Genomic DNA, 14,922 nt, shown 5'->3' on the forward strand with positions numbered 1-14,922 from the left:
GGCAAAGCTTACTCCAGAGGCCCTAATTAAATGGCTTTTTATTGTGTTGAATCAAAGCCATTTAGATACTGGGATCTTTCAGTTGAGACAAACCAGACAATACTTATTTATTTAGACCCTGGGTAATGATCTCTATGTAAATTTCTGACAAAACTGTAATGAATTTGTCTCTGTAACACTGAAAGTTAATACTGTCCCCTGAGACTGATTCAACATTTAATTTTAGGTTTCTTTCTGATTTCAGAGGTAAGATCCAGTAAATTTAGTTAGATTCATGTATATGAATTCACACAAAGATGTTACTGCTATTAAAATATTACTGTTTCTACCATTGGCAGTTCTACCATTGGCACACAACAAAAGTATTCCTTTACATTTCTCAATTATTTTTTAATTAACTGTACTACATCTGGAACAGTGTTTCCTTGGACCTTTAGGGGAAGAGCTTGTTGGAAAAGTTGGAAAAGAGAAATACATTAATTTACTTTTCTATTTTTTAAATTGTAGTCTGGAGGACAAGATCAAGAGAGAAAGAAATCAAAACGTAGAGGGGATTTGTACTCCATACAAACATCTTTGATTGTAGCTGCACTTAAAAAGATGCTTCCTATTGGTTTGAATATGTGTACTCCTGGAGATCAAGAGCTCATCTCTTTGGCTAAGACCAGATACAGTCATGTAAGTGTATACTTTGTGATAGTTTTTAGTACAAAATAAACAAAACTTCATAAACTGGACTTTGAGGCATAGGTATCTAAACAGTCTTTATAATGAATCAATCAAGGTATTGTAAGTAATTATAGCTATTTTGTGTGCTTTCAGAAGCAAAAGGTGTGTGTATCTACAAATACCAGAATTTCCATGTCATTTTCCATTTGTATACAATGTACATTTTTTTACATACACATATTCATTTGGACAAAATACTCCAATGCCATTGGTAAATTTTAATTCTCTTCAAGTTTTAATCCTTGTTTTGTGGTAAAAATTAAAGAAAGCCTTTGTCCCATTAGTTACCTTCTGGTAACTAATATACATTGAAAACAAAAGATAGAAGGTTTCAATATTAAAATAGAAATCATTCTATATTGTACATGTTCTTATGAAATGAATCATAATCTGAACTGAAAAATACTTCTACCTTTCTGCAGAGGGACACTGATGATGAAGTCAAAGAACATTTACGTAACAACTTACATTTGCAGGAAAAGGTAATATGTGTGTTCTGGTATGTATTTTGAAGCAGAGAAGCCACAATTGCTTTGCTATGTAAAAGCCAGAAAAGAAGATAAAAGTCCCATCTAATGGGACAACTTTAAAGAACTGAGATACTAGTAGTTTTAAAGTTACAATTACTTAGAATCAACTCAGTCCAAGAAGAAATTAAAACTAGTATTTGCAATTCTGTTCTTGGACTTAATTTGCATTATTGGTTGATAGTATTTCTAAGGACACATGCATTCTAAAGTCACTTAGGTAAAATAAGAAAAGCTTGCTACAGTCAAGTTGTACAAGCATATTTGTGCTCCCCCTACTGAATACACTTGCAAAGGTGATTCCAAAATGGTGTCCTCTCAATTCTGTAAATCATAAATAATTTAGAGGATTGCTTACAGTCTTTGAATAGAACAGTAACTAATTTATTTGTCATAGGAGATGATGGTCTGGTTGCTATAAATTTGCTCTTACATAAATTGGACACGCTAAGTAATTATAATGATTTTTTCCTATTTCTGTCTTGTAAAAAAAGCAAACAGAAATCTAAAGGTGTCTTCTTATTCTTAATGCAGATAAATGGAACACATAAGTCTCAGAGTGCTTCATTTGGTTTCATAAAATAAAAATACAGAATCTTCCTTAGAAATCAGTTCAATTATCCAACACTATACAGAATCTAATGCCATTTGTCTGAGCAGCTAGCAGATGTTAATTTTGAATAAAAGAGGACAGATGTAGTGTTAGTCTCTATTATGCTCTTTATTTTACAATGAGAGTGGTAGTGGCAGTAGCCAAAATCAGCATCTTCATTCAGCAGCTTACATATGAAATATGTTGGGTTTCAGTCTGATGATCCAGCTGTGAAATGGCAGCTAAATCTCTACAAAGACATTTTGAAGAGTGATGAACCTACTGACCCAGAGAGAAATGTGGAACGTGTGCAGAGGATTTCAGCTGCTCTGTATCATCTGGAACAGGTAAAACTGAAATATCTGTGCCTTGTTTGTTTTGAAGAAGCATGAGTTTTTTTACTTGTGGAGGTTGTTTTGACTTTAGTGAGCATCATTCTTCAAAATTCCAGCTAAAAATTATTTTGCAGCATGCATACTGATTTGTATATATGCAAAGTGTAATCTATTGAAGTGTCCCAGTTTAGGTTCAGGGAAAATTCAGAATGTATTTGCCTCTGCAAAATTTCATGTACAGTCAGAAGAAGTACAGAATACAAATCATCACCATTCAGTAGCTGAACACGAATTTTAGGAAGAAATATTTACATGTTCACACATTTTTTAATATCCTGCTTTTAGCCCACCTCCCATTTCTGCACCTGAGGATGCTGTCTCAACTTTGAATCAGTTGTCTGTTCATTCAAACTACACAATTTAAATACAAAAATGCATTTGTATTGATCTCTAATGGTCCCTTCCAACCCATAATAGTTTATGATTTTATGATCCTATGATTTGTACTGTACCCACAGAAGGTTAACCTATTTCCTTCACAAGTGATATAGCACAGAAATTTCTTCACATGAGCCGTTGAATATGTGTAGTTAAAAGCATACAAAATCACCATTTGGAATATTTTGCTAAGGAGTCCCACATGTGAGATACTCTGGCACCTTGAGCTTTTCTGTATAAATGGAGAGGTACTATATGTAAGGCCCCCAGGTTTTTTTTTCAGACATTTTTTTCCGACTTTTTTTTTTCATAGACAGGAAGCCTTTGTTACATTTTCTAATTTGTTAACTACATCCCCCACTAGCTAAAAAGTAAATTTTGAATAAAAGTTGAAGAGTTTCCCTTGTATGTTCTAGAAAAGTATTTTCCCATAGGTTGAGCAGCCGCTGAGGTCAAAGAAAGCTGTGTGGCACAAACTGCTGTCAAAGCAACGCAAAAGGGCTGTTGTTGCATGCTTCAGGATGGCACCATTATACAACCTGCCCAGGTAAAGGTTTTTCTTTTTAGTAACTTCTGTTTACGTTTCTGAGTGCAAATACTGTATACCTACAAGTTTGTTGCCTATTAAGCCTTGTAATTTTGTTTGAGGCAAAAGAGTTGGTTAGTTAGCAGCTAGTTCCTTGCCATAGCAAAATAATTGTAGCAGGACAAATAGCCAGATGGAGAAAAGACCATGTGAATTACACTACTTCAAAACCAAAATTCTTCAGTTTTGTCAGCTGTTACTCTGAACAGTTCCTCGTTATTTGTGAAAATTGTTAGATGTTGCTCTTTTTGTCCCTTTTTTTGCTTGTAACTAGTTGCTCTTTTTACTCTTCTCCTGTGTTTGTATTCTTATTCGTGGCTATTCCTCTCCTATTCCATGAAGTCTTCATCCTTTTAGCTTGTCTGAGGCAATCTTCAGCTACTACATTAGAATGTTGTATATGTTAAAGTGACTATTGGAGCAGACAGTGCAGAATGATATTGAGCTTATGTGTTGCTCTGCTTCTTACTCCAGTTGAATGCAGATACCATAGAGTCTGAGATAATGTGCATCATGTGCCTGGATCCATCAGCTGCTTTAAACAGAATATTGAGACCTTGGGGCACTGGGGTAATTTCCTTTTACCCTGTTCCTTCTCAACAAATCTTTCTATTCAGATACAGCCTAAGCACATGTTTAATAATGAAGTTTGCCTCTAACCTATGCATTTTTCCACCTTTTGCATTTAATGTTTTTGTTTAAAGATTGTTTGCAAAGTATGACAGAAGAATTTCATTGCATTTTCAAGTGCCTTTATTAAAGCCAATATACATGCTTGATATCAGCTAAAGGTGCTGTGCCACTAACATGCTGGAAAAACATTAGCTTTACACAAGACAAATCAAAAGCCAGTTATTCCTCCTTCCTTTACAAAAACAAATAGTTCTAGGCTGTAATAACTTCTCTCAGTTGTCACACTACCACCAGGCAATCTTGAAAGAAACAGAGAAATTTAAGAAACAGTCCAATTTAAGAACAAACTGGTTAGTATTAATGATTTCATCTTCATGAACTATGTTTTGAAAAAAAAGAGGAAGTTGTATGATGACCACTCATTTAAGTATAAAATTTCTTCTGAGATTTTTTTTTTACAACTGTATTTTGGTCATAGAAATTCTTAAAGTGTTTGTAATATATATGAGCACCCAAATGATAAAAACTATATTTGCCTTTAAGAGAACACTTTTACTTATTATTTTTGAGGCTGATGGTACACCTGCCAAGGGGCAAAATATGTAATGAATATGTATTTCCATTTTTGAAGAAAATATGGAATAATAAAATAATAATCATTGAAGAAGAACATTTATATTACCTGGAATTTTCATTAAAAACATTTCTGTGTTAAGCAGAATGAGACTGGTTCTTCTCAAAATTTGTGGTAGACTTTGGGGTGAACTTTACTCCTGATTTAAATATTAATGTGAGGCAAATCTGTCCAGTTATTTCATCTTGTAGATTCTAAAAATGAACTGTCATAAAACTATTTTAGCCAACAATTATGGTGGGTTTTATATTTCAGAACAGGTAAGAGTGAAAAAAACACTTTGGTCTTGGACCTGCAAAATCATAGAGTAGTTTGGGCTGGAGGGGACCTTTAGAGGTCGTCTAATCCAACCCCCTGCAAAAGAGCAGGGAAGTCTAAGTATATTGCTGAATTCATGGGTTCTGAAAAGGTTTTAAAATTCATTCATTATAGGCAGATTTTTTTCCTAGATAATCATAGTATTTTGCCAGGACAATAAGGCTATTACACTATTGTGCACCTGTAACTATCTCCATCACTTAAATTGACTCTGTTGTAAAGACATCTTTGAACTCTAGGCAGATTATTTCAAGTGGGGTATGACTAATTCCAGGAGTTATGTAAATCCCTTTGAACCAGAGTTTTAAATGCAGCTCTCCTTATTTGTATAGTCCCTCATTTTAGTTGAAGCTTTTTATTGAGAATGTTAGCTCTAAATCTTCTAGTAGAATTAATTAACTTAAAGGGCAGTAAGCAAACATTATTGCAGTGCCCTTCCATTCATCCTTGGAAGGATTAATAACTTCAGGGAATAATGAGCTCTTTCTTTTGAAAATATTCAGAAGATTTAGGTAGCTTTCAATATAATTCAATATTAATCTCATATTTTAATCTGATTTTCTTCAAAATACATGTTTATATGTATCAAGTTTTTAATATTTTTTAAAATTTATTTTTCAAGGGAAAAACCATCAGTTAGAAAGTACTAATTCTTCATGTTCTGTGTTCAATGAATGTACATGGCTTTGAAAAAGAAATTTACGTGTTAAATGTTTTCTCTGGCATGTATTTATGTTTTCTGTTTTAAGGAAATTAATTTGTAAAAATAATTGTCTTATTGTCTGTCATCTCTATATGCACATAGATACAGCAAAGTTGTACATGGCAATTTTTCATGCACAGTTTACATATACATTCTTTCTGACTACTTTATTGAATTGTGCCTTTCTTCAATGAAAACCTATATGCTTTTCTTCAGACACAAAATTAGCAATTTCTTCCTGAGCACCTTTCAACGTGTTTGGCTGGAAAAAGTACATGAAAAAACTCAGTATGACAGGCTTGTACTCAAGTTAACGGTAATGTAACTTGTGGAGAGCCTCTTCCTTATGCACACACTCACTCCTTCCCAGCCATGATTTGACATTATCATAAAACATGAATTTGTACAATTTTCAGAGGGGATTCTGATTGGTCAGTTTTTGAAATTTGATAACAAAATGGCACCAGTGCATGCAGGAAAGCCTAGAAGGTTGACTTAGTAGCTATTCCATTATGAAATAGTAATTCATGTGCACAGTGTGTTTAAGCAAGTCATAGTGTATACAACCAGCTTTTGTTTGTGGTGCAGGATGAGAGTAAATTTTAAGAATGTGTGCAACAGCCTTTGTAACCTCATGTAGTACAACACAAAACAAAATTTCCCCCCAATATAACATAAAGATGGAATGCTTTGGCCATTACGATGTCTAGTATTAGTAGGCATTAAGTATTATTATATTTATTTTAGTATTATTATATGAATTGTTATTATTATGTATTAATATAAATTAATTAATACCATGTAGTAGTAACTAATATGCCTAAGAATATTTTAAAATTGTTTTATTTTCTAGAGTAGGTTTTGTGTATTTCTAATTCAGCTGCTTTGACTACACATTAGTACTGCCCTGATTTGGAAATGAGAGAAGCTGAAGTTAGGTTTCTCTTTGTGGAAGAAGGCAATGATTACCTGCAGATAACATGCTGAATAGCATTTGATTTTTTTGGTTGTGATGGACAACTTCTGCTGTCTCAGTGTCCTAAATCTAGTAAACTAAATTTATATCCTGTAGATGTAAATCCCACCCATTCATTGTTGGTCTGTAAGTGTGTATTTTGCCAATACTGGCATTAAGGTTCCAGTCCAGTGTCACATATAATGTATTCCAGCCCTCCCAAAGCCTTCAAAATAAAAAGGAAGGTACAACAAAGCAGTAAGGATGCCCATGAAGATTTGTCACTCAATGTCAGTTATGTTTCACTGACCAATCAGAGGATCAGAATTGTACAAATGTGTATCCTTACTAACCATTAACACCTGAGCTGTTATACTATGTTCCTTTACCCCTCTTGATCTCACTTTCACAACCCCCCAGGCACCGTTCTATTAACCTCTTCCTCCAAGGCTATAAGAACTTTTGGATAGAAACAGAGGAATATTCATTTGAGGAGAAACTAGTTCAGCATTTGGCTGTAAGTACTGATGTAATTGGGCATATTTTTCAGTGCCGATTTTAGTGCATATTTTATCTGTTATAACCTATGTTTAATTTTTGTGTACTGTATGCATATGCATAAAATGATGAAATACATAATCCTTATGCTTCAGAGCATGAGGTAATTTTCTTCTGTGATCAAAAAGACGTTTGTCCTGTGATGCCCACTGAAGTGCATTAAGGTGCTCCATGCCTTCAGATGAACTATGGGATATTCATTCTTGGGAAAAGAAATGGATTAGGTTAGATTAGAACTGTCAGACTGTTCTTTTATTATTTAATTCCTATGTTCCTATATATTATTTTTTTTTAAGCTTGACACAAATGATCCTTTTATCCTTTTTAAAATTTTTGTTGATACATAATATTTAATTTTAGCATCTTCAGCTTTGATACAAATTAAGTTTGCTGTTTTCCTGTTGATACATCACAATGAGAAGTAAATATATCCAGCCATATTCAGCAAAAATTTAGTGTATGTGTGCACTTGATAAAAGTGATTGGTAGATTTCAGCATTTTGTAACTGGATATTGATGCAGAAAGCCTACTGCTTTTTCTCTTCACTCTCTGTTGTTAGTTTCCATAAAATTCTTCCAAGGGGCCTATCTCTATACTATCTAAACACCATAAAAAATAATATATATATTTATATATAGCTTCATATATAGTATATCAGGAGATGAAGAGTGTTAGAAAAAGCAGTCTGGTTGAGCTTTTTAAAGACCCACTGATATAGAAGGTTTTATGATTTTTCAAAATTACAGCTAAGTTACTCTTCTCATATTCAGGAAAATGGTATGTTCACTGTCTTCCTACTTAAGGAAGGACTGAGGCCCTTGATCAAAAACAGTGGTTACAATTTTTTCAGATTTACTAGATAAATACATTGGACTTACTGTAATTACATTTGCTACTATAATTACAATAATTCTACAATAATTACAAACCCTGTGATAACACAGGGTGAACACTGCTTTTTCAGCAGTGCTGGCTATGCTGTATTTCAAAGTGCCAAAACAAGTTTTAAATTGATAATCAGAGCAGTCATTACATTTGCTGAAACAAGGTTATGAAAATATTGTAGCAAACAGTAGTGGGAATGGGATGTATCTGATTATATTATTAATAATAATTCCATTTACCAGTAATTCTCCAGCTAAATAATTGAGGGGAGATTTTCTTACAGTTCTTGTCCACTGGAAATGACACAATTTGTGCTGAATAAGGCTTCCCTAAGATTTTCACTGTCTCATTCTCAGTACCTTGCAGATGAGAAACTCTAATGCTAATATTAAATAATAACAGTCAGATACAGCACTTATTCTGAGCCATGCACAGATGATGTTGCACGATGTTGCTGCATACATGCACATGATGTTGCAGGTTATGCTGCAAGATGTTGAGTAATATTAATGCTAGAAGTTAATACAAATTCAATAGTTAAATTACTAAAATCCTTTCCTAAGCTTAATTACACAAATTTTTTTTCTTACTCGTGGAGCTTAATTTATATTTTTTGATCTAAATCTTGAGACAGACAGCTCCAAAAAAAGATGAAGAGGAAGAGGAAGAGTCGGAGAAAAAACAGCCTGATCCACTTCATCAGATTATCCTCTATTTTAGTCGCAGTGCTCTCACAGAGAGGAGGTAAAAAGAGCTGTGTTGAAAAGCACATTGAGTAAAAGCAGACAGTAATTGAATTTCTAGAATCATTACAGAAGTGATTTAACACAAATGCTGTTTATTATTGTACATGGTGAATACTTCTTTGCCTCTCAGGTTCCTTAGGGTCTTCATTTATTTAAACTTGATATAACCTTTAAATTGAGACAAATATTGACTATTTTTGACATTTTAAAAGCTTGGCAAATACCAAATGTAGAAATCACCAAGTATGAACTCTCATAGAAACATAAAGTCTATAGGAACTGCTGTTTCATTCAGAGTATCCTCTCCTGGTCTCTGCTAGTAATAGATGTATGTTCTTTTTATTAGTATTCATTACATATTTGCTCATTCAGTATTTCAGAAAAGGCTTCGTTGATGACTGGCACGAATCACTTTAGTGACAGTTTCTATTTTGAAATCAGACAGTTGTTTATAATACATATTTTTATATGAGTAGAGTACTCCAGTGTTTCATGTATTCTTTTCTGTATAACTTAATCTTGCCATCTGACACTTATTCTAACTTTCATCTTCGCAATGCTTTTTCTGCACCTGCTAATGTGACTAAGTTGGATGTCCAAACATACTTCTAAATTGTTTATTAAAAAGTTACAGAGACTTGGTTTGAGACAAGAAATATGCTTATAGTGCCACTTTTAGTTGTGGTATTTCAACTAGACATATTTATCTAGTTTAACAAAATATGCTTGAATGGAACTGGTCTTTCAATATTAGTGGGAGTATGACAACTTTTTTATTACTACATCACAAAATAATTTAAAATATTTTTCCTCTTTATAGCAAACTAGAAGATGATCCTTTATATATCGCCTATTCTGCCATGATGGCAAAGGTAAATATATCTTTTCAATATAACATATAATATATAATAAATATATAATATATCACTAACTCATGAGCAGTTTTAATGTGTCAATCATCTTTATTTATGGGTAATTATTTTGGAGTTAATATTTGAAGTCTGTCAAAATAGGTGGACCATCAAGTTTTGGAACATATTGATTACAGCTGACATGTGAGGAGAGCTTGACTGTGAAGGTTAATATTATGGATATAAATAGAGATATAACACAAAAACACACAGCCTGCAGTTACAGGATGTATATCCTTGCATGAATACCCTGATGTACTCACAAATTAGGCAACATTGCAATATCATCTTAGTGTGGATAAGCACAAATATTTATGATTACAGGGATTTATGATTTTAAGTCTTATTAATGCCTTTATTATTGCTTGAAAATTTTTCTTTGGTCATTTTTGTAGAAATACTATAGTAAAAACAGGCTCTAAGTTTTCATAATAAGCAAAATCTTCTGATTTCTCTTTCTAACGTAAAAAAGAGCTGTCAGGAAGAAGAAGAAGAGGAAGAAGAAAAAGAAAAGACATTTGAGGTGAGAGTTTAACTAACACTTTTTTCTCATCACCTAATGTGCAAGTATTTTAAATACTCCCACTAGAATAAATTCATGAATAACACAGTTGTGCACTGAGCTGGTTTATTAGATTTATTCATAGAAAAGAAAGATGGTATGTTCTGAAGTTTTGGAATCAAACTTGGGATTAGGGAAGCAAATGGCCTTCAACGACTTCAGGTTTCTTATTTTTTTGACTCAGTTCCAGTCTGTATTCTGTTCTCATTTTTGTTCATAAAACCAGGAGAAAGAAATGGAAAAGCAGAGAACTCTCTATCAGCAAGCTCGTTTACATGATCGTGGAGCTGCTGAGATGGTCCTTCAGATGATTAGTGCAAGCAAAGGTAATGTTCTGGGCAATGTTGCAAATATATATGATTATACATAAGACTGCACACATATATAGTGTATTGTCATTATACTTATGATACATGTGTCATATACTACCTATATATAGTATATATTGAGGCAAGATAAATGTCAGCTTAGCTATAGAAGGTAATATTTCCAGATTGTTTTTCTGATTGAATAGTTCATAATTGCAACTTTGAATGACTGTACCCCTCTTTTGACAGGTCGTACAGGACCCATGGTGGTTGAAACACTGAAGCTTGGCATTGCTATTCTAAATGGTGGGAATAGCATAGTTCAGCAGGTAATTCTTCACTTACTGCTGTGAGTCTTCCTTGTAGAAAGGATGCAAGTAATTTTGTGAATGTAAGTGTTCTGTTGTGGTTTTATTTTAGTGCATTTAATTTTAAGCTAGACAGGGAAGAAATATCGGGGTACTTTGGTACAATAACAATCACATTATTGCTTGCCAGTGATTTGCATTTTGAATGGTAATTCAGGAAGTTCTTAATTCATATACCTTTAATACAGCTTTTTTTCCCCCAAATTGTATACCCTCTAGAAAATGCTAGACTACCTGAAGGAGAAAAAGGATGCTGGATTTTTTCAAAGTCTCTCTGGCTTGATGCAGTCCTGCAGGTAAAAGCATACATCATATTATTACAGCCTCAATTTTATTTAGGTTGGTGGCTTATTGCTGAGTGCAGGTGGACTTGTCAGATTTAAATTACATGAGTCAGAGATTCCAGAACTCCTGTGGGTAATTTTTGTGAATCAGAGGAATATTATGTTGATCTTTTAGACTACTCTTCCAAAGGAGAAAAGAAAACACAGACTGTATATACCCATGAAGGTTTAGTCTGGAGAGGCAGAAAAGTAAAATGTAATGGATTATTTACTGGCTCCAGATCCCTCAGGTTTTTTCATCTGAGTGGTTCTAGGGATGGATAAAAGCCACCACTGAAGGAGGGACAGGCCAGTGGAGCTTTACTAGAGTTCCAGTTTCTGCACATCTTTGATGAGTTACATCTCTGTTGCTCCACCTGAATCCTCTGCATAAGTGTCAGGTGCTACATGGTGATAGAGGTGACCCATGGCTGGTGGGACTATAGCTGTCCATTCCCATGATAAACTAGAAGTTCAAATTAGTTAAGGTAAAGGACTGCCATAAAGAAGGTGGAAAATTGTTGGTGTTTCTGGTTACTCCTACAGTAGACAACCTCCTTCTCTCATCCTTTGAAAGCAACAGAAGGGTTCTGAAGGAGTAAGCTGGGAATTAGAAATGGAGAAGCTATATGAAGACTGGAAAAAACCATGAAAGGGGTGGTGACCTGCACTGCAGAAATTATCTCTGAGTAGCTGCAGTCTGATTTAATTGCATCTGTTATAATTTTTCCGTTTATGTAGAACAATTTAGTGAGGTCTTGTTCAAAGAGGACCTGCAGTGATAATATAACCAATTGTGTGTGTGTATTATTAAGAACAATTAAAAATTATTTTGATAAAAATTACTAGAACAGTGACAAGAATGGTTTAAAAGAATGCTTTTTGTTAGAATTATGTTGCTAGATAGAATATGTGACTGCATTGATGTTTGAATGAAAAAATAGATGATGATAGAATTATATTTGGGCTGTTTGAATGGAAATGTTCTGACTGGATGGTGAGAAAATCATCATCTGCTGTTCCACATGCTTAGCTGTGACAGTTCAGCAAAAGAAACTTCTGATATCTGTGTGTTTTACCTTGGAAGACATGGAATCTCTGATGGAATCTCTAATTTATAAGACCATGTATGGTCTTATAAATATGGAATTGGAGATTTCATACATCTTCTGAATAGCATAAAGATGCTTGATATATACAGTAACAATATAATAGAAATAATAGTGACAACAGTGGAAAATACTGTGACTGAGAAATAAATGCAGTAGTGTCCTTTTGGCAGGCAGGTTTAACTCAATATAAACAGTAATTTTCAGGTTCCTTTTCCACTTTTCATTTATCCATGAAATCATGAATGACGTTACTGGAAGCTGGGTAAGTGGGGAGTCCTGAACTGAGAATCACTTCAGAGATGGACACTGGACTTTTATTTTAATCACAAGTTCTTTTTTTAAATATTCATATTAAATAAAATACGAGGCAATGAGTGTCACAGTGGGTCGAGAATAGTTGTTGAAGGCCTCCAAAGATTTCCTAGAGGAAAATAACTTTCCATCGTGTACTCATAGCACTTTTTCCTCTTTGGTTTTATTTTCAATATAAGTGTTCTTGACTTGAATGCGTTTGAGAGACAAAATAAAGCAGAAGGCCTGGGAATGGTTACTGAAGAAGGAACTCGTAAGTAAAATGAAATTGATTCCAGTAGTGTTTAAAAAATTATTTGTGCTTCCTTCTTTGTCTTGAACTTTTATTACTATGGTTTCAGGTTTCTGTTGATAAACTTACCATAAGTAATTTCAGGTTTTGAGTTCTGAATATGCTTTATATTTACAAAATCTTAAGCAATAATTTTTAAGAAAAACATTGCAACTTCCAATATTCTTATCCTGTATTCTTGTTATTTTTCTTTGATCCACAGTCATCGTTCGTGAGCGTGGTATGTTTGGGTTTACTGTTTTCAATATTATTGCTGCAAAAATGTGTTGCAAGTACAGAGAAAAATCTTTCGTTGCATCTTCCCAGATATCCTTAGGTTTAGCTTTGTGGTCTGCAGCAGGTTGTGTGTTCAGCTTGAATTAACAGTCTGATGCTTATTAAAGAAGTGTCATTCATATTTAAGGCATGATTTTTCATTCTGAATAACTATTTACATATTAGATATATATCCTCTTTCTTTTTTTTTTTATTATTCTTTGTTTTTGGTTTTTTTTCATTTTCTAACCATGGGTTAGTGCTAAATGTTTTGGCTTTGCTTTTTCTGTCTTAGTTTTTCTTTTCATTATTATCAGTCTGTTCCTTTTAAATTGCTTTAATCCTTTATAATACTAGTTTTTGATCAGAATTCAAATTTGAAAGGCTGCTGTAAGATTATTAGTTCTGCATATTTAATCATAACAGTTCTCACATAATCACTGTATTTATATGTTTTAAAGGTGAAAAAGTGTTGCAGCATGATGAATTTACTCGAGATTTATTTAGATTTTTGCAACTGCTCTGTGAAGGGCATAACAATGGTACGTGAAACAAATGACTTTTGGGGAAAATATATGATGAGTTTGTTCTTGAACTGAGTTGAATAGGACCAATTCTAATGTTGTTGTTTTTCCTCTAATTCATTTAGTATTCTGAGGGGAAGTTGGCATGCCATCAATTTGATTTGTGGAGTTCAATTTGAATGTTTAAATTTTAATGTAATTTCAGTTTTTATGCCAAGCATTAAGAAGCTTTAACATATTTACAAGTCATATTGATGACAATTCTTAAGTTGTACTTACTGTGATCTAAACAACAAGGTACTTCCAAAAAGTGTATTCTCTTTGTAGTATGGAGAATTGTCTCCTTGAAAATATGAAAATAACCTTGTCTTTTTATTTCTATATATACTAACCAAGCACAAATCACTTTTTATTTCAGATTTTCAAAATTACCTACGTACTCAAATGGGCAACACCACAACAGTGAATATTATCATCAGTACAGTTGACTATCTCTTGCGTCTTCAGGTGAGGGGAAAAAAAAAAAAAATAAAAGAAAATGGAGTGTAACATTTCCTTGTTTTTTCTAAATATACATTTTACCGGAATCAAACGTGTAACCCAACTCTCTGGGAATATCTAAAATAATTCTGACTTAATTTATTTCATCTCTTATCTCTTTTTAAAACAAATGACTTTTCAGAATTCTATGTGAAACCAGTTGTCTGTCTATTTATTTCATTGTTCACTTTTACAGGGAACACAGATAAAAATGCAAGAGTTACCGTAATGAGAAATGAATTGACACAGAAATACTGAATTTCATATGCTGCTTATTCAAGTTTTGGTGATACAAATGAAGGCAGTAAATAATACATACAGAATCCAAAATTAGAAAATACAACATTATTGTTTTTTCCTTAGGAATCAATCAGTGACTTCTATTGGTACTATTCAGGAAAGGATGTCATTGATGAATCAGGACAACGTAACTTCTCTAAAGCTTTGGCTGTCACCAAACAAATATTCAATTCCCTTACAGAATATATCCAGGTAAACAAAATATTTTGCCCATGGTAATAACAACAAAGTTCTATGATTACATAGCCTGATTATGTTCTGCCATAAATTGGTAAATACTTTGGCTTTATTTTTCTTAATTTTTGTAAAGTTACATGGAATTACTGGCCTGGTGTAAATTTACAGAGTCATAGAATGGCTAGAGTTGGAAGGGACCTTGAAGATCATTTAGATCCAACCCTCCTGCTGTGGGCAGGGACACCTTACACTGGACAAGGTTGCTCAGAGCCCCATCAAACCGGGCCTTGGACATTTC

The 14,922-nt window shown here is 33.4% G+C and overlaps 1 protein-coding gene across 1 annotated transcript in view; it reads left to right on the plus strand.

Annotated features, from left to right (window-relative positions):
* RYR3 (ryanodine receptor 3) overlaps nt 1-14,922 on the plus strand; it is a 209,492-nt gene that overhangs the window by 167,837 nt on the left and 26,733 nt on the right. Inside the window, exons 71-86 of the mRNA XM_071744346.1 lie at nt 508-678; nt 1,152-1,211; nt 2,064-2,195; nt 3,056-3,168; nt 6,871-6,967; nt 8,529-8,638; nt 9,461-9,512; nt 10,024-10,074; nt 10,340-10,439; nt 10,671-10,750; nt 11,009-11,085; nt 12,716-12,789; nt 13,031-13,048; nt 13,545-13,625; nt 14,026-14,114; nt 14,511-14,639. Of these exons, the coding sequence (XP_071600447.1) occupies nt 508-678; nt 1,152-1,211; nt 2,064-2,195; nt 3,056-3,168; nt 6,871-6,967; nt 8,529-8,638; nt 9,461-9,512; nt 10,024-10,074; nt 10,340-10,439; nt 10,671-10,750; nt 11,009-11,085; nt 12,716-12,789; nt 13,031-13,048; nt 13,545-13,625; nt 14,026-14,114; nt 14,511-14,639 (1,434 nt within the window). The remainder of the gene's footprint in view (nt 1-507; nt 679-1,151; nt 1,212-2,063; nt 2,196-3,055; nt 3,169-6,870; nt 6,968-8,528; nt 8,639-9,460; nt 9,513-10,023; nt 10,075-10,339; nt 10,440-10,670; nt 10,751-11,008; nt 11,086-12,715; nt 12,790-13,030; nt 13,049-13,544; nt 13,626-14,025; nt 14,115-14,510; nt 14,640-14,922) is intronic.

Source organism: Heliangelus exortis, chromosome 5 (genome assembly GCF_036169615.1).
Source record: "Heliangelus exortis chromosome 5, bHelExo1.hap1, whole genome shotgun sequence".
NCBI classification, from domain to species: domain Eukaryota; kingdom Metazoa; phylum Chordata; class Aves; order Apodiformes; family Trochilidae; genus Heliangelus; species Heliangelus exortis.